Source organism: Oncorhynchus clarkii, chromosome 27 (assembly GCF_045791955.1).
Source record: "Oncorhynchus clarkii lewisi isolate Uvic-CL-2024 chromosome 27, UVic_Ocla_1.0, whole genome shotgun sequence".
Classification (NCBI taxonomy): Eukaryota; Metazoa; Chordata; class Actinopteri; order Salmoniformes; family Salmonidae; genus Oncorhynchus; species Oncorhynchus clarkii.
Window position 1 is genome coordinate 50,275,938 of NC_092173.1, and position 27,130 is coordinate 50,303,067.

At 45.0% G+C, this 27,130-nt stretch overlaps 1 protein-coding gene across 1 annotated transcript in view; it reads right to left on the reverse strand.

Annotated features, from left to right (window-relative positions):
- Window positions 1–27,130, reverse strand: part of LOC139385502 (contactin-5-like) — a 535,984-nt gene that overhangs the window by 165,174 nt on the left and 343,680 nt on the right. The window contains exons 11-12 of the mRNA XM_071130610.1: window positions 20,937–21,066; window positions 7,293–7,437 (exon numbers count right to left, since the gene is read on the reverse strand). Of these exons, the coding sequence (XP_070986711.1) occupies window positions 7,293–7,437; window positions 20,937–21,066 (275 nt within the window). The remainder of the gene's footprint in view (window positions 1–7,292; window positions 7,438–20,936; window positions 21,067–27,130) is intronic.

Here is a 27,130-nt window from a genome sequence, read left to right on the forward strand (position 1 = left end):
CACTCAATACCATCTACTGTATCTTGCCTATGCCGCTCTGTACCATCACTCATTCATATATCTTTATGTACATATTATTTATCCCCTTACACTTGTGTCTATAAGGTGGTAGTTTGGGAATTGTTAGCTAGATTACTTCTTGGTTATTACTGCATTGTCGGAACTAGAAGCACAAGCATTTCGCTACACTCGCATTAACATCTGCTAACCATGTGTATGTGACAAATAAAATTTGATTTGATTTGAAGTAATTAATTACCATGTTATTGCATGACATAAGCATTTGATCACCTACGAACCAGTAAGAATTCCACGCTCACAGAACTGTTAGTTTTTCTTTAAGAAGCCCTCCTGTTCTCCACTTATTACCTGTATTAACTGCACCTGTTTGAACTCGTTACCTGTATATAAGACACCTGTCCACACACTCAATCAAACAGACTCCAACCTCTCCAAAATGGCCAAGACCAGAGAGCTGTGTAAGGACATCAGGGATAAAATTGTAGACCTGCACAAGGTTGGGATGGGCAACAGGACAATAGGCAAGCAGCTTGGTGAGAAGGCAACAACTGTTGGCGCAATTATTAGAAAATGGAAGAAGTTCATGATAACGGTCAATCACCCTCGGTCTGGGGCTCCATGCAAGATCTCACCTCGTGGGGCATCAATGATCATGAGGGAGGTGAGGGATCAGCCCAGAACTACACGGCAGGACCTGGTCAATGACCTGAAGAGAGCTGGGACCACAGTCTCAAAGAAAACCATTAGCAACACACTACGCCTTCATGGATTAAAATCCTGCAGCGCACGCAAGGTCCCCCTGCTCAAGCCAGCGCATGTCCAGGCCCGTCTGAAGTTTGCCAATGACCATCTGGATGATCCAGAGGAGGAATGGGAGAAGGTCATGTGGTCTGATGAGACAAACAATAGAGCTTTTTGGTCTAAACTACACTCGCCGTGTTTGGAGGAAGAAGAAGGATGAGTACAACCCCAAGAACAACATCCCAACCGTGAAGCAAGGAGGTGGAAACATCATTCTTTGGGGATGCTTTTCTTCAAAGAGGACAGGACGACTGCACCGTATTGAGGGGAGGATGGATGGGGCCATGTATCGCGAGATCTTGGCCAACAACCTCCTTCCCTCAGTAAGAGCATTGAAGATGGGTCGTGGCTGGGTCTTCCAGCATGACAATGACACGAAACACACAGCCAGGGCAACTAAGGAGTGGCTCCATAAGAAGCATCTAAAGGTCCTGGAGTGGCCAAGCCAGTCTCCAGACCTGCACCCAAATAGAAACTCTTTGGAGGGAGCTGAAAGTCCGTATTGCCCAGCGATAGCCCCGAAACCTGAAGGATCTGGAGAAGGTCTGTATGGAGGAGTGGGCCAAAATCCCTGCTGCAGTGTGTGCAAACCTGGTCAAGAACTACAGGAAACGTATGATCTCTGTACCAAATATTAAGTTCTGCTTTTCTGATGTATAAAATACTTATGTCATGCAATAAAATGCTAATTACTTACTAAAAAATCATACAATTTGATTTTCTGGATTTTTGTTTTAGATTCCGTCTCTCACAGTTAAAGTGTACCTATGATAAAAAATTACAGACCTCTACATGCTTTGTAAGTAGGAAAACCTGCAAGATCGGCAGTGTATCAAATACTTGTTCTCCCCACTGTACGTAGTAGCATCAACACAATCATCAACCGCTGGGCAAAGGGTACGAGTTACGCTTAGTAACGTCATTGAGTTTCTGAAAACCGTAACAAAATCACAGAGACCCATCTGCCGTAGGTACTAATACTGGGAGAACTCCTCAGATTGTTGCTACATCGTGCTCAAGAATGAACTCCACCTCACTGCAAAGTTTCTCTCTCTTTTCAGGATTCACTCGATAGGTATGTTGTTTGATTACCCAACATCAATGTCATGCTCTAGTACATTTGTCTGAGTTGGCACATCTGAGAATAAACCTTGGTATTCTAAAGGCAGAGCAACAATGTTGCGTTATTCCCACGAAGACAAGTGAAGTATAGTGAGTTAAGTATGGGTTCAACATGTTGAAATGACACAGCTGGGGTTTCTTCCTGCGCTCCAGCAATGATGTATTCCCAATTACCAATTTTTTTACACAATGGGGTAAGGGCCTAAAAAGCAGGCTTGCAACAGGGACCCCAGAATGGGCAACAAAACCAGGACTTGGTCGCCCACATCGAAAGTGTGGCCTTTTGATCATACCAAACTGTCATTTTCGTTTGTGCCTTCTCCAGATTCCTACTGGCAAACTCACAGGCAGGGTGCAATCTGTATCAAAAAGCACTAACATACTCCAACAGATTTGTTTAAGTTGTTCGTTTAAGGTGTTACCTTGCAACAACCTCTCTCTCAGCAAGCTCAAAGGACCTCTGACATGACTAAAAGAGAGATTCCTGAACAACCTCTTGCACTGCAAACAGCACAAGAAGGTCCCATTCATCCCAGTTTTTCTCAAACTTAAAGCAGTAAGCTCTCAACACAGACTTCAAAGTCTGATGAAATCTCTGCAGAGCACCTTGAGACTCTGGGTGGTAGGCACTAGAGGGGAAATGGATAACACCCAACTTCTGTAGCACTTGTTGGAAGACCTTTCATATGAAATTCAAACCTTTGTTTGATTGCACTACTTACAGAAGTACAAACAATGACATTTCACCAGGTTCTTAGCAATACTGGTGATTTTCCTCAGTGGAATGGCCTCAGGGAAACGAGTGGCAGTGCACATGATAGTCAAGAGAAACTTATCCACCACTCTTTGCTTTGGGCAAAGGACCAACACACTCCACCATAACTCTGCTGACAGAAATAGGCTGTAGAGTTGCAACCAGTACACATTGGTTTGGTTTTACTCGTCCGCTGGCAAATGCAACAGGATTTACAGTAAGTCACAACAGGCGAGAAGAAGTAGCCATACTACCATCGAGAGCTACCATCGAGAGCCAACCTCCGTATCTCTTGTCCAATTTGAGATACCCTGGGCCCAGAAGTGGTGTGAGAACGTCATTTCATCATCAGAAAACCATCTCTGTCAAAGTAACCCACACAAACGTCATCAAACTCCTTGGACGTATCTCAGCAAAAAGAGGTGAGAGGGAAAGATGTTTACTCTGTTCAGCAATCAGCTGTTTCCTAGACATTGAAGTGTCGACTGTAGTGACCCTCTCTTCTGTCAGTGGTCTGCCTTTGGGATTTTCAAAGGAGAGGTCAACTCAGAAGGTTTACCGAAATTAGGATCACCCATCAACGTCTCAGTCAGATCGACCATTGTGGGATTGTTTGACGTCATCCTTAACACTAGACTTGCTCTCTGCAACTTTCTTAGACATTGCACGTGTAATGGCACACACTGGGAACACTCTATGGTACTTTTCTGATGACCAATCAGGTTTCTCCACTCTGAGTTCCTTACAAATAACAGGATTTGACAGGACCTTCCCTCCAGCCAAGTCGTTTCCCAAAATAAATAAGACCCGCTTCACCGGTAGGCTAGGCCTCACTCCAACGACAACGGAATCAGAAATAAGATCAGACTCGTGGTTCACATTATACAAATAAACTTTCATGCAACCCATCTCCACGCCTTGTACTAACACACTGTAACCAGTTGCTGAGGTGTCAGAAAAAGGCAAAGCACCCTCCACCGGGGTGCCCCAGTGGCTCGCTGTATCTTCACCGGCTGCTTAACACTGATTTATAAGGCCATATTGGGTAAAATGCCATTTTATTTCTGTTCTTTTTTAATCAGGTCAGTAAATAAATATCTATTACGTTCCCATTCTCATTTGCTTCTAACAGTACCAAAAATTAGAACGGGTCATGGTAGAAATAGTTTTAGTTACTAAGCTCTGTGGACCTGGAATTCTCTCCTGAACATTTTAAAATTTGATGATCTAGTTTCCTTGGTGGAGTGTAAACACTTGATTGATGTACAGTATATATCATAGAAGAGTGTAATTGTCTTTAGGACAGCTGTTTATTAGTCAAGACTTTCGTGTTTGTTAACGTAAAATGTTTTTGTTGTATTGTATGTGTGTTTATAGTTTTGTTTAATGTTGTCTTGAATGTAAGTTGTTGTGTCTGAAAACGTTGTTCCCTCTGCTGCTATTGGCCCTGGCCTCTCGTGGAAAAGAGATGTTATCTCAATGAGAAAAAACTGTATAAACCAAGGTTAAATCAAATAAAAAACAGCAATCCCCACTTGGCAGACACACGAACCAAACTCTTGTTTAGGACATACACCAGATGAACCAGAGTTTTAATGGGTCCTCCCTTGAAAAGAAACTGCTTTTTTCTCTCACTCACTTTTCTGTTTCAACTTTAGAACACTAGAGATAATGTAGTTTTCTCACGGCAGTAATGACAAACTGCCACATACAAAAAAAAACAGTTTTCTGCCAATCCTTATCTTTGGGCAGTGTAGACCCTCTTTGGATTGCTTTCTGCGTAGGGATATCAACTGGGTGCTTTGTTTGTGAAGGTAGTTTTATGTGTCAATACAAACTCATCTGCAAGGACTACAGCTTTCTCAAGAGTGAGATCCTTGTGCTCATGAATGTAAGTAGCAACCCTGTCATGAAGGCAATTCGTGAACTACCAGAGAAGTATGAGTGTCTTTAAATCCTCAAGGTCCTTGACCTCTTGAGAACCACACCACCACAGGATGGCCTGACTGGATTCTGAGTGTTTCCAGATCCTTCTTTCTTAATCGAATGGCATGCACACATTCTTCTTGTTTTTGTTCTAGTCTGGTTGCAAGCTCTCTTTCCTTGTATTCCAGCTCTAGTTTCTGTTGTTCCCATTTTGCTTTTAGTTCTACCTCTCTTAGTTACACCTCTATGGGTTGTTCTCTACCACCTGTAGGACCCTTTCCATTATCCTCACTCTATAGGACCCTTTCCATTATCCTCCTTTTATGGGGTGTTCTCTACCACCCGTAGGACTCTTTCCATTATCCTCCCTCTATGGGGTGTTCTCTACCACCTGTAGGACCCCCTTTCCATTATCCTCCCTCTATGGGGTGTTCTCTACCACCCATAGGACTCTTTCCATTATCCTCCCTCTATGGGGTCTCTACCACCTGTAGGACCCTTTCCATTATCCTCCCTCTATGGAGTGTTCTCTACCACCTGTATCTGTATCTGTTATCTCCTATCCTGGGACTACAGCTAGAAACATCTACCCCTTTATACCACGTTATCTCCTATCCTGGGACTACAGCTAGAAACATCTACCCCTTTATACCACGTTATCTCCTATCCTGGGACTACAGCTAGAAACATCTACCCCTTTATACCACGTTATCTCCTATCCTGGGACTACAGCTAGAAACATCTACCCCTTTATACCACGTTATCTCCTATCCTGGGACTACAGAAATGTTCCAACACAGCCAGCATACTGATCTATGAATCACACCTTCCAATACAGCCTGGATACTAATCTATCAATCACATTTAAATACAGCCTGGATACTAATGTATCAATCACATTTAAATACAGCCTGGACACTAATCTATCAATCACATTTAAATACAGCCTGGATACTAATCTATCAATCACATTTAAATACAGCCTGGATACTAATCTATCAATCACATTTAAATACAGCCTGGACACTAATCTATCAATCACATTTAAATACAGCCTGGATACTAATCTATCAATCACATTTAAATACAGCCTGGATACAAATCTATCAATCACATTTAATTACAGCCTGGATACTAATCTATCAATCACATTTAAATACAGAGTAGACACTAATCTATCAATCACATTTAAATACATCCTGGATACTAATCTATCAATCACATTTAAATACAGCCTCGATACTAATCTATCAATCACATTTAAATACAGCCTGGACACTAATCTATCAATCACATTTAAATACAGCCTGGATACTAATCTATCAATCACATTTAATTACAGCCTGGACACTAATCTATCAATCACATTTAAATACAGCCTGGATACTAATCTATCAATCACATTTAAATACAGCCTGGATACTAATCTATCAATCACATTTAAATACAGCCTGGATACTAATCTATCAATTACATTTAAATACAGACTGGACACTAATCTATCAATCACACGATCTAGCACAGCCTGGACACTAATCTATCAATCACATTTAAATACAGCCTGGATACTAATCTATCAATCACATTTAATTACAGCCTGGATACTAATCTATCAATCACATTTAAATACAGCCTGGATAATAATCTATCAATCACATTTAAATACAGACTGGACACTAATCTATCAATCACACGATCTAACACAGCCTGGACACGAATCTATCAATTACATTTAAATACAGCCTGGACACTAATCTATCAATTACATTTAAATACAGCCTGGACACTAATCTATCAATCACATTTAAATACAGCCTGGACACTAATCTATCAATCACATTTAAATACAGACAGGACAGTAATCTATCAATCACAAGTTTGTACTCTCTGTAGTCCTAATGGAAACAACAGTCCACACATAAACCACTCCAACGTGAGGGTGTATGTGGGGAGGTTGGATAAACCACTCCAACGTGAGGGTGTATGTGGGGAGGTTGGGATATACCACTCCAACGTGAGGGTGTATGTGGGGAGGTTGGGATAAACCACTCCAATGTGAGGGTGTATGTGGGGAGGTTGGGATAAACCACTCCAACGTGAGGGTGTATGTGGGGAGGTTGGGATATACCACTCCAACGTGTGGGTGTATGTGGGGAGGTTGGGATATACCACTCCAACGTGAGGGTGTATGTGGGGAGGTTGGGATAAACCACTCCAACGTGAGGGTGTATGTGGGGAGGTTGGGATATACCACTCCAACGTGAGGGTGTATGTGGGGAGGTTGGGATATACCACTCCAACGTGAGGGTGTATGTGGGGAGGTTAAGATAAACCACTCCAACGTGAGGGTGTATGTGGGGAGGTTGGGATATACCACTCCAACGTGAGGGTGTATGTGGGGAGGTTGGGATATACCACTCCAACGTGAGGGTGTATGTGGGGAGGTTGGGATAAAGCACGACACACATATTTTTTGAACCATTGTGTACAATTGAGGAAGAAAATGGTTTTAGGGGCATTTCCCCAGAAACAGACTAAGTGCTGGACTGAAAAGCGCAACAGAGATAAATATGTTTAGTCCTGTTCTGGGCTTAATCTGTGTCTGCTAGAAAGCACAGTCACAGTCTGCTCCTAAACATTGTCAAATCTTTTCAGATTCCATCCATACCTTCTGCTGGGCTGAATGCGTCTGTCTCCTCTCCTCCATGTTACTCTAGGCTTGGGAGATGCTCTGGGTCTACATCCCAACAACATGTCTTTCCCCAGCGTGGCGATCAGACGGACAGGGTTAGGGCTGAAGACTGGGGGTGACGCTGTGGAACAGATAAAAACATTTGATTTCACCTTTATTCTCCCTTGAGGTTAGAATCCACTTTTACGAAAGGGACCTGGATACGGTTCAACAGGTCACAGTACTATAACAGGTCACAGTACTACAACAGGTCACAGTAGTACAACAGGTCACAGTAGTACAACAGGTCACAGTAGTACAACAGGTCACAGTAGTACAACAGGTCACAGTACTATAACAGGTCACAGTAGTGATCATACTGTCAAATCACAAAAAGACGTCAGAGGTGTCAGAAACGGAACATTTATACTATGAATATACACTGCTCAAAAAAATAAAGGGAACACTGAAACAACACAATGTAACTCCAAGTCAATCACACTTCTGTGAAATCAAACTGTCCACTTAGGAAGCAGCACTGATTGACAAAAAATGTCACATGCTGTTGTGCAAATGGAATAGACAACATGTGGAATTTATAGGCAATTAGCAAGACACACCCAATAAAGGAGTGGTTCTGCAGGTGGGGACCACAGACCACTTCTCAGTTCCTATGCTTCCTGGCTGATGTTTTGGTCACTTTTGAATGCTGGCGGTGCTTTCACTCTAGTGGTAGCATGAGACGGAGTCTACAACCCACACAGGTGGCTCAGGTAGTGCAGCTCATCCAGGATGGCACATCAATGCGAGATGTGGCAAGAAGGTTTGCTGTGTCTGTCAGCGTAGTGTCCAGAGCATGGAGGCGCTACCAGGAGACAGGCCAGTACATCAGGAGACGTGGAGGAGGCCGTAGGAGGGCAACAACCCAGCAGCAGGACCGCTACCTCCGCCTTTGTGCAAGGAGGAGCAAGAGGAGCACTGCCAGAGCCCTGCAAAATGACCTCCAGCAGGCCACAAATGTGCATGTGTCTGCTCAAACGGTCAGAAACAGACTCCATGAGGGTGGTATGAGGGCCCGACGTCTACAGGTGGGGGTTGTGCTTACAGCCCAACACCGTGCAGGACGTTTGGCATTTGCCAGATAACACCAAGATTGGCAAATTCGCCACTGGCGCCCTGTGCTCTTCACAGATGAAAGCAGGTTCACACCGAGCACATGTGACAGACGTGACAGTCTGGAGACGCCTTGGAGAACGTTCTGCTGCCTGCAACATCCTCCAGCATGACCGGTTTGGCGGTGGGTCAGTCATAGTGTGGGGTGGCATTTCTTTGGGGGGCCGCACAGCCCTCCATGTGCTCGCCAGAGGTAGCCTGACTGCCATTAGGTACCGAGATGAGATCCTCAGACCCCTTGTGAGACCATATGCTGGTGTGGTTGGCCCTGGGTTCCCCCTAATGCAAGACAATGCTAGACCTCATGTGGCTGGAGTGTGTCAGCAGTTCCTGCAAGAGGAAGGCATTGATGCTATGGACTGGCCCGCCCGTTCCCCAGACCTGAATCCAATTGAGCACATCTGGGACATCATGTCTCGCTCCATCCATCACAGACTGTCCAGGAGTTGGCGGATGCTTTAGTCCAGGTCTGGGAGGAGATCCCTCAGGAGACCATCCGCCACCACATCAGGAGCACGCCCAGGCATTGTAGGGAGGTCATACAGGCACGTGGAGGCCACACACACTACTGAGCCTCATTTTGACTTGTTTTAAGGACATTACATCAAAGTTGGATCAGCCTGTAGTGTGGTTTTCCACTTTAATTTTGAGTGTGACTCCAAATCCAGACCTCCGTGGGTTGATACATTTGATTTCCATTGATCATTTTTGTGTGATTTTGTTGTCAGCACATTCAACTATGTAAAGAAAAAAGTATTTCATAAGAATATTTCATTCTTTCAGATCTAGGATGTGTTATTTTAGTGTTCCCTTTATTTTTTTGAGCAGTGTATTATCATTGTCATAATTATTTTCTGGTCATAAACACATTGTCCAATGAACAATTATCAGGAGGTACAACACAAAATATTGAACATTTTAGGGATTTTATCGTATAATCGTCTACAATATATGGGCATTTTTACAGTAAATGTCCTATGAGAAAGATGCAATCATAAATATCTGGTCCGTAAATAAAGTAAATTGTTTATACCAGAGGTTAAATATGTCCAATGATTCAGCCCTCCTCCTCCCATCCTCATGTTTAACATTAACAGATAATTACTGCTAAATGCCGAAAGTGTCCAGAGGGAAGTGTTATGTGACCAATCAGATGACTTGTAAGGTTTTCAAGCCAAACATCAACTGATCAAATCATGGACATAATTGCATTGACCTTAAAATGTCTCCATCCTAAATGGTAACTTACACTTTGACCTTTAGAGTGTACTCTTTTTGATCAGAGCTGACAGGGAACAGAGCTGGGAGGTGTCCCGTATGATCAGAGCTCACAGGGAACAGAGCTGGGAGGTGTCCAGTATGATCAGAGCTCACAGGGAACAGAGCTGGGAGGTGTCCAGTATGATCAGAGCTCACAGGGAACAGAGCTGGGAGGTGTCCAGTATGATCAGAGCTCACAGGGAACAGAGCTGGGAGGTGTCCAGTATGATCAGAGCTCACAGGGAACAGAGCTGGGAGGTGTCCCGTATGATCAGAGCTGACAGGGAACAGAGCTGGGAGGTGTCCCGTATGATCAGAGCTCACAGGGAACAGAGCTGGGAGGTGTCCCGTATGATCAGAGCTCACAGAACAGAGCTCACTCACAGGGAACAGAGCTGGGAGGTGTCCAGTATGATCAGAGCTCACAGGGAACAGAGCTGGGAGGTGTCCCGTATGATCAGAGCTCACAGGGAACAGAGCTGGGAGGTGTCCCGTATGATCAGAGCTCACAGGGAACAGAGCTGGGAGGTGTCCAGTATGATCAGAGCTCACAGGGAACAGAGCTGGGAGGTGTCCCGTATGATCAGAGCTCACAGGGAACAGAGCTGGGAGGTGTCCAGTATGATCAGAGCTCACAAGGAACAGAGCTGGGAGGTGTCCCGTATGATCAGAGCTCACAGGGAACAGAGCTGGGAGGTGTCCAGTATGATCAGAGCTCACAGGGAACAGAGCTGGGAGGTGTCCAGTATGATCAGAGCTCACAGGGAACAGAGCTGGGAGGTGTCCAGTATGATCAGAGCTCACAGGGAACAGAGCTGGGAGGTGTCCAGTAAGATCAGAGCTCACAGGGAACAGAGCTGGGAGGTGTCCAGTATGATCAGAGCTCACAGGGAACAGAGCTGGGAGGTGTCCAGTAGGATCAGAGCTCACAGGGAACAGAGCTGGGAGGTGTCCAGTATGATCAGAGCTCACAGGGAACAGAGCTGGGAGGTGTCCCGTATGATCAGAGCTCACAGGGAACAGAGCTGGGAGGTGTCCAGTATGATCAGAGCTCACAGGGAACAGAGCTGGGAGGTGTCCCGTATGATCAGAGCTCACAGGGAACAGAGCTGGGAGGTGTCCCGTATGATCAGAGCTCACAGGGAACAGAGCTGGGAGGTGTCCAGTATGATCAGAGCTCACAGGGAACAGAGCTGGGAGGTGTCCCGTATGATCAGAGCTGACAGGAAACAGAGCTGGGAGGTGTCCCGTATGATCAGAGCTCACAGGGAACAGAGCTGGGAGGTGTCCAGTATGATCAGAGCTCACAGGGAACAGAGCTGGGAGGTGTCCCGTATGATCAGAGCTCACAGGGAACAGAGCTGGGAGGTGTCCAGTATGATCAGAGCTCACAGGGAACAGAGCTGGGAGGTGTCCCGTATGATCAGAGCTGACAGAGGACAGAGCTGGGAGGTGTCCCGTATGATCAGAGCTCACAGGGAACAGAGCTGGGAGGTGTCCCGTATGATCAGAGCTCACAGGGAACAGAGCTGGGAGGTGTCCCGTATGATCAGAGCTCACAGGGAACAGAGCTGGGAGGTGTCCAGTATGATCAGAGCATACAGGGAACAGAGCTGGGAGGTGTCCCGTATGATCAGAGCTCACAGGGAACAGAGCTGGGAGGTGTCCTGTATGATCAGAGCTCACAGGGAAAAGAGCTGGGAGGTGTCCCGTATGATCAGAGCTCATAGGGAACAGAGCTGGGAGGTGTCCCGTATGATGAGAGCTCACAGGGAACAGAGCTGGGAGGTGTCCAGTATGATCAGAGCACACAGGGAACAGAGCTGGGAGGTGTCCCGTATGATCAGAGCTCACAGGGAACAGAGCTGGGAGGTGTCCCGTATGATCAGAGCTCACAGGGAACAGAGCTGGGAGGTGTCCCGTATGATCAGAGCTCACAGGGAACAGAGCTGGGAGGTGTCCAGTATGATCAGAGCTCACAGGGAACAGAGCTGGGAGGTGTCCCGTATGATCAGAGCTGACAGGGAACAGAGCTGGGAGGTGTCCCGTATGATCAGAGCTCACAGGGAACAGAGCTGGGAGGTGTCCAGTATGATCAGAGCTCACAGGGAACAGAGCTGGGAAGTGTCCCGTATGATCAGAGCTCACAAGGAACAGAGCTGGGAGATGTCCAGTATGATCAGAGCTCACAGGGAACAGAGCTGGGAGGTGTCCCGTATGATCAGAGCTGACAGGGAACAGAGCTGGGAGGTGTCCCGTATGATCAGAGCTCACAGGGAACAGAGCTGGGAGGTGTCCCGTATGATCAGAGCTCACAGGGAACAGAGCTGGGAGGTGTCCAGTATGATCAGAGCTCACAGGGAACAGAGCTGGGAGGTGTCCCGTATGATCAGAGCTCACAGGGAACAGAGCTGGGAGGTGTCCAGTATGATCAGAGCTCACAGGGAACAGAGCTGGGAGGTGTCCCGTATGATCAGAGCTCACAGGGAACAGAGCTAAGAGGTGTCCTGTATGATCAGAGCTCACAGGGAACAGAGCTGGGAGGTGTCCCGTATGATCAGAGCTCACAGGGAACAGAGCTGGGAGGTGTCCCGTATGATCAGAGCTCACAGGGAACAGAGCTGGGAGGTGTCCCGTATGATCAGAGCTCACAGGGAACAGAGCTGGGAGGTGTCCCGTATGATCAGAGCTCAAAGGGAACAGAGCTGGGAGGTGTCCAGTATGATCAGAGCATACAGGGAACAGAGCTGGGAGGTGTCCCGTATGATCAGAGCTCACAGGGAACAGAGCTGGGAGGTGTCCTGTATGATCAGAGGTCACAGGGAAAAGAGCTGGGAGGTGTCCCGTATGATCAGAGCTCATAGGGAACAGAGCTGGGAGGTGTCCCGTATGATCAGAGCTCACAGGGAACAGAGCTGGGAGGTGTCCAGTATGATCAGAGCACACAGGGAACAGAGCTGGGAGGTGTCCCGTATGATCAGAGCTCACAGGGAACAGAGCTGGGAGGTGTCCCGTATGATCAGAGCTGACAGGGAACAGAGCTGGGAGGTGTCCAGTATGATCAGAGCTCACAGGGAACAGAGCTGGGAGGTGTCCCGTATGATCAGAGCTCACAGGGAACAGAGCTTGGAGGTGTCCCGTATGATCAGAGCTCACAGGGAACAGAGCTGGGAGGTGTCCCGTATGATCAGAGCTCACAGGGAACAGAGCTGGGAGGTGTCCAGTATGATCAGAGCTCACAGGGAACAGAGCTGGGAGGTGTCCCGTATGATCAGAGCTCACAGGGAACAGAGCTGGGAGGTGTCCCGTATGATCAGAGCTCACAGGGAACAGAGCTGGGAGGTGTCCCGTATGATCAGAGCTCACAGGGAACAGAGCTGGGAGGTGTCCCGTATGATCAGAGCACACAGGGAACAGAGCTGGGAGGTGTCCCGTATGATCAGAGCTCACAGGGAACAGAGCTGGGAGGTGTCCAGTACACTGCTGTCAATGTACTGTACTATCTTACGTCAAAACAATTAGACGACCTGCCGATACAACATCAGAATCATCTGGGTCCTAATGATTTGGGTCCTAAAGGCACGACAGCTCTGTCCTTCCAGTGCCTCCCCCCTTCCTCTCTTCCCCGGTCCTCCCTCCACTCTCCCTCCCTAAAAAAAATGGCCTGTAGCATGGCAGGCTCCCTCCATCCCTCCTTCCCTTCCCCCAGAAGAGCTGTGACAGGATCACCCTCCACCCCCCCTCCCTTCCCCCAGAAGAGCTGTGACAGGATCACCCTCCATCCCTCCTTCCCTTCCCCCAGAAGAGCTGTGACAGGATCACCCTCCATCCCTCCTTCCCTTCCCCCAGAAGAGCTGTGACAGGATTACCCTCCATCCCTCCTTCCCCCAGAAGAGTTGTGACAGGATCACCCTCCACCCCCCTTCCCCCAGAAGAGTTGTGACAGGATCACCCTCCACCCCCCTTCCCCCAGTAGAGCTGGGACAGGATCACCCTCCACCCCCCTTCCCCCAGTAGAGCTGGGACAGGATCACCCTCCACCCCCCTTCCCCCAGTAGAGCTGGGACAGGATCACCCTCCACCCCCCTTCCCCCAGTAGAGCTGAGACAGGATCACCCTCCACCCCCCCTCCCTTCCCCCAGAAAAGCTATGACAGGATCACCCTCCACCCCCCCTTCCCTTCCCCCAGAAGAGCTGTGACAGGATCACCCTCCACCCTCCCTCCCTTCCCCCAGAAGAGCTGTGACAGGATCACCCTCCACCCCCCCTCCCTTCCCCCAGAAGAGCTGTGACAGGATCACCCTCCATCCATCCCTTCCCTTCCCCCAGAAGAGCTGTGACAGGATCATTCTCCACCCCCCCCTTCCCCCAGTAGAGCTGGGACAGGATTACCCTCCATCCCTCCTTCCCTTCCCCCAGAAGAGCTGTGACAGGATCACCATCCACCCCCCCTTTCCCCAGAGGAGCTGTGACAGGATCACCCTCCACCCCTCCTTCCCCCAGTAGAGCTGGGACAGGATCAGAGGCGAGGGGCATCCAGGGTCCCCTATGTAGCCTCCAGTGATGACTCATCTCCAAGGTGTTATTAGCCATGTAATCGGTCCTGATAGCTGCTGCTTGAGGACATCCTCACGAAGGACACAGACAGAGAGTAAGAATGTATACCTGTAGGGTATGGTTACCAGAATATTAATCACCATCAGCAGCGTCCAAACCTCCTCATTCTGACTGTTGTTTAAAGGCAAGAAGAAGCGTGGGAGGGAAGGAGGAGAGAGGGGGAGGCAGGCAGGAGAGAGGGGGAGGCAGGGAAGAGAGAGGGGGAGGGGAGGCAGGAAGGAGAGAGGGGGGGGAGGCAGGCAGGAGAGAGGGGGAGGCAGGCAGGAGAGAGGGGGAGGCAGGGAAGAGAGAGGGGGAGGGGAGGCAGGAAGGAGAGGGAGAGGCAGGCAGGAAGGAAGGAGAGAGGGGGAGGCAGGCATGAGAGAGGGAGAGGCAGGGAAGAGAGAGGGGGAGGGGAGGCAGGAAGGAGAGAGGGGGAGGGGAGGCAGGAAGGAGAGAGGGGGAGGGGAGGCAGGAGAGAGGTGGAGGCAGGGAAGAGAGAGGGGGTGGGGAGGCAGGAAGGAAAGAGCGAGGGGGAGGGGAGGCAGGAAGGAGAGAGGGGGAGGCAGGCAGGAGAGAGGGGGAGGCAGGGAAGAGAGAGTGGGAGGGGAGGCAGGAGAGAGGGGGAGGCAGGAAAGAGAGAGGGGGAGGGGAGGCAGGAAGGAGAGAGGGGGAGGCAGGGAGGAGAGAGGGGAGGGGAGGCAGGAAGGAGAGAGAGAGAGGGAGGCAGGGAAGAGAGAGGGGGAGGGGAGGCAGGAAGGAAGGAGAGTGGCAAGGGATCTCATTCTCAGTCACTTTGCTTAACATGATCAGACGACAGAGGCTTATGGTGTTCACAGAGACTGCATCTACTTCATGTAATTAACACATCATGGTCTCAACATACAGTATTTGCTGTATGACTCAGGGTTGGGAATGAACATGAAATCAATGTGACGTTACAGAAACTTGGGATGGTTCATTCGTTACGGTTCATATTCTCAAAATGTGATGCCTGAAGAAACAAGGCCCACAATGTAGATGCTAAATCAAAATGACCAACAGGATATGAGGAGAGGGGGAAAGGAGGAGTGGAGAATTGGAGGAGAGCTGGAGAGAAGAGGAAAGGAAAGCTGGAGAGGACAGCTGGAGAGGAGAGTTGGAGAGAAAAGCTGGAGAGGAGAGGAGGGGAGAGGAGAGCTGGAGAGGAGGGGAGAGCTGGAGAGGAGAGTTGGAGAAAAAAGCTGGAGAGGAGAGGAGGGGAGAGGAGAGCTGGAGAGGAGGGGATAGCTGGAGAGGAGAGCTGGAGAGGAGAGTAGAGGAAAGCTGGAGAGGAGAGGAAAGCTGGAGAGGAGAGCTGGAGAGGAGAGGAGAGCTGGAGGGGAGAGGAGAGCTGTAGAGGAGAGGAGAGCAGTAGAGGAGAGAAGAGCTGGAGAGGAGAGGAGGGGAGAGCTGGAGAGGAGAGGAGGGGAGAGAGGAGAGGAGAGGAGAGGAGAGGAGAGGAGAGGAGAGGAGAGGAGGGGGGAGCTGGAGAGGAGACGAGATGAGGGGAGAGCTGGAGAGGAGAGCTGGAGAGGAGAGCTGGAGAGATGGAGAGGAGAGCTGGAGAGGAGAGGAGGGGAGAGGAGAGGAGGGGAGAGCTGGAGATGAGAGCTGGAGAGGATAGATGGAGAGGAGAGTAGAGCTGGAGAGGAGAGTAGAGCTGGAGAGGAGAGAAGAGGAGAGCTGGAGAGGAGAGGAGAGGGGAGGAGAGGAGAGCTGGAGAGGAGAGCTGGAGAGGAAAGATGAGGAGAGCTGGAGAGGAGAGCTACTTTAATAGAAGCCAACCGTTGGATACTGCAGGGCAGATAGACAGCCAGTGAATACTGCAGGGCAGAGAGACAGCCAGTGAATACTGCATGGCAGAGAGACAGCCAGAGAATACTGCATGGCAGAGAGACAGCTAGTGAATACTGCAGGGCAGACAGCCAGTGAATACTGCAGGGCAGAGAGACAGCTAGTGAATACTGCAGGGCAGACAGCTAGTGAATACTGCAGACAGCCAGTGAAAACTGCAGGGCAGAGAGACAGCTAGTGAATACTGCAGGGCAGACAGCTAGTGAATACTGCAGGGCAGACAGCCAGTGAAAACTGCAGGGCAGAGAGACAGCTAGTGGATACTGCAGGGCAGACAGCTAGTGAATACTGCAGGGCAGACAGCCAGTGAATACTGCAGGGCAGAGAGACAGCCAGTGAATACTGCAGGGCAGAGAGACTGCCAGTGAATACTGCAGGGCAGAGAGACAGCCAGTGAATACTGCAGGGCAGACAGACAGCCAGTGAATACTGCATGGCAGACAGACAGTGAATACTGCAGGGCAGACAGACAGTGAATACTGCAGGGCAGACAGACAGCCAGTGAATACTGCATGGCAGACAGCCAGTGAATACTGTAGGGCAGAGAGACAGTGAATACTGCAGGGCAGACAGACAATACTGCAGGGCAGACAGACAGTGAATACTGCATGGCAGAGAGACAGCCAGTGAATACTGCAGGATAGACAGCCAGTGAATACTGCAGGGCAGACAGACAGACATTGAATACTGCAGGGCAGACAGACAGTGAATACTGCAGGGCAGACAGACAGTGAATACTGCATGGCAGAGAGACAGTCAATACTGCAGGGCAGACAGCCTGTGAATACTGCAGGGCAGACAGACAGAGAATACTGCAGGGCAGATAGAGAGACAGTGAATACTGCAGGGCAGATAGAGAGACAGTGAATACTGCATGGCAGACAGCCTGTGAATACTGCAGGGCAGACAGACAGTGAATACTGCAGGGCAGACAGACAGCCAGTGAATACTGCATGGCAGACAGCCAGTGAATACTGTAGGGCAGAGAGACAGTGAATACTGCAGGGCAGACAGACAATACTGCAGGGCAGACAGACAGTGAATACTGCATGGCAGAGAGACAGCCAGTGAATACTGCAGGATAGACAGCCAGTGAATACTGCAGGGCAGACAGACAGACATTGAATACTGCAGGGCAGACAGACAGTGAATACTGCAGGGCAGACAGACAGTGAATACTGCATGGCAGAGAGACAGTCAATACTGCAGGGCAGACAGCCTGTGAATACTGCAGGGCAGACAGACAGAGAATACTGCAGGGCAGATAGAGAGACAGTGAATACTGCAGGGCAGATAGAGAGACAGTGAATACTGCAGGGCAGATAGAGAGACAGTGAATACAGTGAGACAGTGAATACTGCAGGGCAGATAGACAGCCAGTGAATATTGCAGGGCAGATAGAGAGACAGTGAATACTGCAGGGCAGACAGCCTGTGAATACTGCAGGGCAGATAGAGAGACAGACAATACTGCAGGGCAGACAGACAGTGAATACTGCATGGCAGAGAGACAGCCAGTGAATACTGCAGGATAGACAGCCAGTGAATACTGCAGGGCAGACAGACAGACATTGAATACTGCAGGGCAGACAGACAGTGAATACTGCAGGGCAGACAGACAGTGAATACTGCATGGCAGAGAGACAGTCAATACTGCAGGGCAGACAGCCTGTGAATACTGCAGGGCAGACAGACAGAGAATACTGCAGGGCAGATAGAGAGACAGTGAATACTGCAGGGCAGATAGACAGCCAGTGAATATTGCAGGGCAGATAGAGAGACAGTGAATACTGCAGGGCAGACAGCCTGTGAATACTGCAGGGCAGATAGAGAGACAGTGAATACTGCAGGGCAGATAGACAGCCTGTGAATACTGCAGGGCAGATAGAGAGACAGTGAATACTGCAGGGCAGATAGACAGCCAGTGAATATTGCAGGGCAGATAGACAGCCAGTGAATATTGCAGGGCAGACATATAGGGAATAGGGTACCTTAGATCTTATAAATGTTACCTTTATATTTAACTAGGCGATAACAAATTCTTATTTTCAATGATGGCCTAGGAACAGTGAGTTAACTGCAGAACGACAGATTTTTACCTTGTCAGCTCGGGGATTCGATCCAGCAACCTATCGGTTACTAGTCCAACGCTCTAACCACTAGGCTACCTGCCGCCCCTAGTTGTTAGGGAATAGGGTGCCATATAGGGAATAGGGTACCATTTGGGATGCATCCTCTGTCTTTCATTTCTTCATACTAACCACTTTTAAGGTTCAATCAAGCACCGTTGATTGCCAATCAGCCTTCTCAAGCGGTGTTTTCGTCCCATATTCCTACCTCTCTCCCTTATCAGGCCGTGGCCTATCCAATGTCACATGCCGATATCCAGCAATGCATAGAGGTGAAGAAAAGAGCAGGTCCACCTTTGTTGAAAAACAGGCCATTTACATTTCAATTTGCCACAACAAAAGAATTGACTTTATCTTTTCTCATTAGAACAGACCTTCTCCTTTAACATAATGACAAACACACCAGAACAGACCTCTTTAACATAATGACAAACACACCATAACAGACCTTCCCCTTTAACATAATGACAAACACATCAGGACAGACCTTCCCTTTAACATAATGACAAACACATCAGGACAGACCTTCACTTTAACATAATGACAAACACGTCAGGACAGACCTTCCCCTTTAACATAATGACAAACACATCAGGACAGACCTTCCCTTTAACATAATGACAAACACACCATAACAGACCTTCCCCTTTAACATAATGACAAACACACCAGAACAGACTTCCCCTTTAACATAATGACAAACACATCAGGACAGACCTTCCCCTTTAACATAATGACAAACACACCATAACAGACCTTCCCCTTTAACATAATGACAAACACACCAGAACAGACTTCCCCTTTAACATAATGACAAACACATCAGGACAGACCTTCCCTTTAACATAATGACAAACACGTCAGAACAGACCTTCCCTTTAACATAATGACAAACACACCAGAACAGACTTCCCCTTTAACATAATGACAAACACACCAGAACAGACCTCTTTAACATAATGACAAACACACCAGAACAGACCTTCCCTTTAACATAATGACAAACACACCAGAACAGACCTTCCCTTTAACATAATGACAAACACACCATAACAGACCTTCCCTTTAACATAATGACAAACACACCAGAACAGACCTTCCCTTTAACATAATGACAAACACACCAGAACAGACTTCCCCTTTAACATAATGACAAACACATCAGGACAGACCTTCCCTTTAACATAATGACAAACACGTCAGGACAGACCTTCCCTTTAACATAATGACAAACACACCAGAACAGACTTCCCCTTTAACATAATGACAAACACATCAGGACAGACCTTCCCCTTTAACATAATGACAAACACACCATAACAGACCTTCCCCTTTAACATAATGACAAACACACCAGAACAGACTTCCCCTTTAACATAATGACAAACACATCAGGACAGACCTTCCCTTTAACATAATGACAAACACGTCAGAACAGACCTTCCCTTTAACATAATGACAAACACACCAGAACAGACTTCCCCTTTAACATAATGACAAACACACCAGAACAGACCTCTTTAACATAATGACAAACACACCAGAACAGACCTTCCCTTTAACATAATGACAAACACACCAGAACAGACCTTCCCTTTAACATAATGACAAACACACCATAACAGACCTTCCCTTTAACATAATGACAAACACACCAGAACAGACCTTCCCTTTAACATAATGACAAACACACCAGAACAGACTTCCCCTTTAACATAATGACAAACACATCAGGACAGACCTTCCCTTTAACATAATGACAAACACGTCAGGACAGACCTTCCCTTTAACATAATGACAAACACACCAGAACAGACTTCCCCTTTAACATAATGACAAACACATCAGGACAGACCTTCCCTTTAACATAATGACAAACACGTCAGGACAGACCTTCCCTTTAACATAATGACAAACACACCAGAACAGACTTCCCCTTTAACATAATGACAAACACATCAGGACAGACCTTCCCTTTAACATAATGACAAACACACCAGAACAGACCTTCCCTTTAACATAATGACAAACACGTCAGGACAGACCTTCCCTTTAACATAATGACAAACACGTCAGGACAGACCTTCCCTTTAACATAATGACAAACACACCAGAACAGACCTTCCCTTTAACATAATGACAAACAAAAGCAGACCTAAGATAGTGGATGGTTATGCAGTAACTTGGTTCAGGAAGCAAACTGAAATTTACATTCATAGCAATGAGAAACATTGAAAAATTAGTTTACTTCCTGAATTGACTGGATTTAAGTCAATAGATTGGGTTTTCACTGGGGTTATTTACAGTTGAGAACATTGGGTTTTCCCTGAGGTTATTTACAGTTGAGAACATTGGGTTTTCCCTGAGGTTATTTACAGTTGAGAACATTGGGTTTTCCCTGAGGTTATTTACAGTTGAGAACATTGGGTTTTCCCTGAGGTTATTTACAGTTGAGAACATTGGGTTTTCCCTGAGGTTATTTACAGTTGAGAACATTGTTTTTTGGGGGGGGGGTGAATTTGGAATGAGTAGTAAGGACTAATTACATGTAGACAGTGTCGGAATGAAAACAATAACAACAATAACAACAGGTGAAAACAACAGCATACCTAAGATCTTGAGTTCTGCGCTGCAGTAGATGGCTCCGTATTTGTTCTCAGCGACACATTGGTACATCCCAGAGTCAGCCTGTTGGACCTTCTGGATAATGAGTTCTCCATTCACCACCTCCACCCTGCTCTGAAACACAACATACTCCATTCACCATCTCCACCCATAGGGAGGCCCATAGGGAGATCCATAGGAACCATAGGGAGATCCATACAGTCACAGGTAAGAGGCAGTGCTGTATCATGAATACAGTCACAGGTCAGAGGCAGTGCTGTATAATGAATACAGTCACAGGTAAGAGGCAGTGTTGTATCATGAATACAGTCACAGGTAAGAGGCAGTGTTGTATCATGAATACAGTCACAGGTAAGAGGCAGTGCTGTATCATGAATACAGTCACAGGTCAGAGGCAGTGCTGTATCATGAATACAGTCACAGGTAAGAGGCAGTGTTGTATCATGAATACAGGTTAGAGGCAGTGCTGTATCATGAATACAGTCACAGATAAGAGGCAGTGCTGTATAATGAATTCAGTCACAGGTAAGAGGCAGTGTTGTATCATGAATACAGTCACAGGTCAGAGGCAGTGCTGTATCATGAATACAGTCACAGGTAAGAGGCAGTGCTGTATCATGAATACAGGTCAGAGGCAGTGCTGTATCATGAATACAGTCACAGGTAAGAGGCAGTGTTGTATCATGAATACAGTCACAGGTAAGAGGCAGTGCTGTATCATGAATACAGGTAAGAGGCAGTGCTGTATCATGAATACAGGTAAGAGGCAGTGCTGTATCATGAATAAGGTCACAGGTAAGAGGCAGTGCTGTATCATTAATATAGTTACAGGTAAGAGGCAGTGCTGTATCATGAATAGAGTCACAGGTAAGAGGCAGTGCTGTAGCATTAATACAGTCACAGGTAAATGGCAGTGCTGTAGCATGAATACAGTCACAGGTAAGAGGCAGAATGACATACATAATTATTTGACTGTCAGACCATAGGACAGGGTTATTGTCATACCTTATTATTTGACTGTCAGACAATAGGACAGGGTTATTGTCATACCTTATTATTTGACTGTCAGACCATAGGACAGGGTTATTGTCATACCTTATTATTTGACTGTCAGACCATAGGACAGGGTTATTGTCATACCTTATTATTTGACTGTTTAAATGTCTCTGCTGTGTATTCTAGAACTGGGTATTGCCTAAATAATTGCTGTGTATTCTAGAACTGGGTATTGCCTAAATAATTGCTGTGTATTCTAGAACTGGGTATTGCCTAAATAATTGCTGTGTATTCTAGAACTGGGTATTGCCTAAATAATTGCTGTGTATTCTAGAACTGGGTATTGCCTAAATAATTGCTGTGTATTCTAGAACTGGGTATTGCCTAAATAGTTGCTGTGTATTCTAGAACTGGGTATTGCCTAAATAATTGCTGTGCATTCTAGAACTGGGTATTGCCTAAATAATTGCTGTGTATTCTAGAACTGGGTATTGCCTAAATAATTGCTGTGTATTCTAGAACTGGGTATTGCCTAAATAATTGCTGTGTATTCTAGAACTGGGTATTGCCTAAATAATTGCTGTGTATTCTAGAACTGGAAATTGCCTAAATAATTGCTGTGTATTCTAGAACTGGAAATTGCCTAAATAATTGCTGTGTATTCTAGAACTAGGTATTGCCTAAATAATTGCTGTGTATTCTAGAACTGGAAATTGCCTAAATAATTGCTGTGTATTCTAGAACTGGGTATTGCCTAAATTATTGCTGTGTATTCTAGAACTGGGTATTGCCTAAATAATTGCTGTGTATTCTAGAACTGGGTATTGCCTAAATAATTGCTGTGTATTCTAGAACTGGGTATTGCCTAAATAATTGCTGTGTATTCTAGAACTGGGTATTGCCTAAATAATTGCTGTGTATTCTAGAACTGGGTATTGCCTAAATAATTGCTGTGTATTCTAGAACTGGGTATTGCCTAAATAGTTGCTGTGTATTCTAGAACTGGGTATTGCCTAAATAATTGCTGTGTATTCTAGAACTGGGTATTGCCTAAATAATTGCTGTGTATTCTAGAACTGGGTATTGCCTAAATAATTGCTGTGTATTCTAGAACTGGGTATTGCCTAAATAATTGCTGTGTATTCTAGAACTGGGTATTGCCTAAATAATTGCTGTGTATTCTAGAACTGGAAATTGCCTAAATAATTGCTGTGTATTCTAGAACTGGAAATTGCCTAAATAATTGCTGTGTATTCTAGAACTAGGTATTGCCTAAATAATTGCTGTGTATTCTAGAACTGGAAATTGCCTAAATAATTGCTGTGTATTCTAGAACTGGGTATTGCCTAAATTATTGCTGTGTATTCTAGAACTGGGTATTGCCTAAATAATTGCTGTGTATTCTAGAACTGGGTATTGCCTAAATAATTGCTGTGTATTCTAGAACTGGGTATTGCCTAAATAATTGCTGTGTATTCTAGAACTGGGTATTGCCTAAATAATTGCTGTGTATTCTAGAACTAAATTGCTAAATAATTGCTGTGTATTCTAGAACTGGGTATTGCCTAAATAATTGCTGTGTATTCTAGAACTGGAAATTGCCTAAATAATTGCTGTGTATTCTAGAACTGGAAATTGCCTAAATAATTGCTGTGTATTCTAGAACTGGGTAAATTGCCTAAATAATTGCTGTGTATTCTAGAACTGGAAATTGCCTAAATAATTGCTGTGTATTCTAGAACTGGGTATTGCCTAAATAATTGCTGTGTATTCTAGAACTGGGTATTGCCTAAATAATTGCTGTGTATTCTAGAACTGGGTATTGCCTAAATAATTGCTGTGTATTCTAGAACTGGGTATTGCCTAAATATGTGTATTCTAGAACTGGAAATTGCCTAAATAATTGCTGTGTATTCTAGAACTGGGTATTGCCTAAATAATTGCTGTGTATTCTAGAACTGGGTATTGCCTAAATGTAATTGCTGTGTATTCTAGAACTGGGTATTGCCTAAATAATTGCTGTGTATTCTAGAACTGGGTATTGCCTAAATAATTGCTGTGTATTCTAGAACTGGAAATTGCCTAAATAATTGCTGTGTATTCTAGAACTTGAAATTGCTGTAAATAATTGCTGTGTATTCTAGAACTGGGTATTGCCTAAATAATTGCTGTGTATTCTAGAACTGGGTATTGCCTAAATAATTGCTGTGTATTCTAGAACTGGGTATTGCCTAAATAATTGCTGTGTATTCTAGAACTGGGTATTGCCTAAATAATTGCTGTGTATTCTAGAACTGGGTATTGCCTAAATAATTGCTGTGTATTCTAGAACTTGAAATTGCCTAAATAATTGCTGTGTATTCTAGAACTGGGTATTGCCTAAATAATTGCTGTGTATTCTAGAACTGGGTATTGCCTAAATAATTGCTGTGTATTCTAGAACTGGGTATTGCCTAAATAATTGCTGTGTATTCTAGAACTGGGTATTGCCTAAATAATTGCTGTGTATTCTAGAACTGGGTATTGCCTAAATAATTGCTGTGTATTCTAGAACTGGGTATTCTAGAACTGGGTATTGCCTAAATAATTGCTGTGTATTCTAGAACTGGAAATTGCCTAAATAATTGCTGTGTATTCTAGTGTATTCTAGAACTGGGTATTGCCTAAATAATTGCTGTGTATTCTAGAACTGGGCTGTGTATTCTATTGCCTAAATAATTGCTGTGTATTCTAGAACTGGGTATTGCCTAAATAATTGCTGTGTATTCTAGAACTGGGTATTGCCTAAATAATTGCTGTGTATTCTAGAACTGGAAATTGCCTAAATAATTGCTGTGTATTCTAGAACTTGAAATTGCCTAAATAATTGCTGTGTATTCTAGAACTGGGTATTGCCTAAATAATTGCTGTGTATTCTAGAACTGGGTATTGCCTAAATAATTGCTGTGTATTCTAGAACTGGGTTATGCCTAAATAATTGCTGTGTATTCTAGAACTGGGTATTGCCTAAATAATTGCTGTGTATTCTAGAACTTGAAATTGCCTAAATAATTGCTGTGTATTCTAGAACTGGGTATTGCCTAAATAATTGCTGTGTATTCTAGAACTGGGTATTGCCTAAATAATTGCTGTGTATTCTAGAACTGGGTATTGCCTAAATAATTGCTGTATATTCTAGAACTGGGTATTGCCTAAATAATTGCTGTGTATTCTAGAACTGGGTATTGCCTAAATAATTGCTGTGTATTCTAGAACTGGAAATTGCCTAAATAATTGCTGTGTATTCTAGAACTGGGTACTGCCTAAATAATTGCTGTGTATTCTAGAACTGGGTATTGCCTAAATAATTGCTGTGTATTCTAGAACTTGAAATTGCCTAAATAATTGCTGTGTATTCTAGAACTGGAAATTGCCTAAATAATTGCTGTGTATTCTAAATTGCTGTGTATTCTAGAACTGGGTATTGCCTAAATAATTGCTGTGTATTCTAGAACTGGGTATTGCCTAAATAATTGCTGTGTATTCTAGAACTGGGTATTGCCTAAATAATTGCTGTGTATTCTAGAACTGGGTAGAACTTGCCTAAATAATTGCTGTGTATTCTAGAACTGGGTATTGCCTAAATAATTGCTGTGTATTCTAGAACTGGAAATTGCCTAAATAATTGCTGTGTATTCTAGAACTGGGTATTGCCTAAATAATTGCTGTGTATTCTAGAACTGGGTATTGCCTAAATAATTGCTGTGTATTCTAGAACTGGGTATTGCCTAAATAATTGCTGTGTATTCTAGAACTGGGTTAATTGCTGTGTATTCTAAATTGCCTAAATAATTGCTGTGTATTCTAGAACTGGGTAAATTGCCTAAATAATTGCTGTGTATTCTAGAACTGGGTATTGCCTAAATAATTGCTGTGTATTCTAGAACTGGAAATTGCCTAAATAATTGCTGTGTATTCTAGAACTGGGTATTGCCTAAATAATTGCTGTGTATTCTAGAACTGGGTATTGCCTAAATAATTGCTGTGTATTCTAGAACTGGGTTATGCCTAAATAATTGCTGTGTATTCTATTGCTGTGTGGAAATTGCCTATTCTAGCTGTGTAAGAACTGGGTATTGCCTAAATAATTGCTGTATTCTATTCTAGAACTGGGTATTGCCTAAATAATTGCTGTGTATTCTAGAACTGGGTATTGCCTAAATAATTGCTGTGTATTCTAGAACTGGAAATTGCCTAAATAATTGCTGTGTATTCTAAATAAACTTGCTGTGTATTCTAGAACTGGAAATTGTACTGCCTAAATAATTGCTGTGTATTCTAGAACTGGGTAAATTGCCTAAATAATTGCTGTGTATTCTAGAACTGGGTATTGCCTAAATAATTGCTGTGTATTCTAGAACTTGAAATTGCCTAAATAATTGCTGTGTATTCTAGAACTGGAAAACTTGCCTAAATAATTGCTGTGTATTCTAGAACTGGGTATTGCCTAAATAATTGCTGTGTATTCTAGAACTGGAAATTGCCTAAATAATTGCTGTGTATTCTAGAACTGGAAATTGCCTAAATAATTGCTGTGTATTCTAGAACTGGAAATTGCCTAAATAATTGCTGTGTATTCTAGAACTGGAAATTTTCTAAATAATTGCTGTGTATTCTAGAACTGGAAATTGCCTAAATAATTGCTGTGTATTCTAGAACTGGAAATTGCCAAATTAATTGCTGTGTATTCTAGAACTGGAAAATGCCAAAATAATTGCTGTGTATTCTAGAACTGGAAATTGCCAAAATAATTGCTGTGTATTCTAGAACTGGGTATTGCCTAAATAATTGCTGTGTATTCTAGAACTGGAAATTGCCTAAATAATTGCTGTGTATTCTAGAACTGGAAATTGCCTAAATAATTGCTGTGTATTCTAGAACTGGGTATTGCCTAAACAATTGCTGTGTATTCTAGAACTTGAAATTGCCTAAATAATTGCTGTGTATTCTAGAACTGGAAATTGCCTAAATAATTGCTGTGTATTCTAGAACTGGGTATTGCCTAAATAATTGCTGTGTATTCTAGAACTGGAAATTGCCTAAATAATTGCTGTGTATTCTAGAACTGGAAATTGCCTAAATAATTGCTGTGTATTCTAGAACTGGAAATTGCCAAATTAATTGCTGTGTATTCTAGAACTGG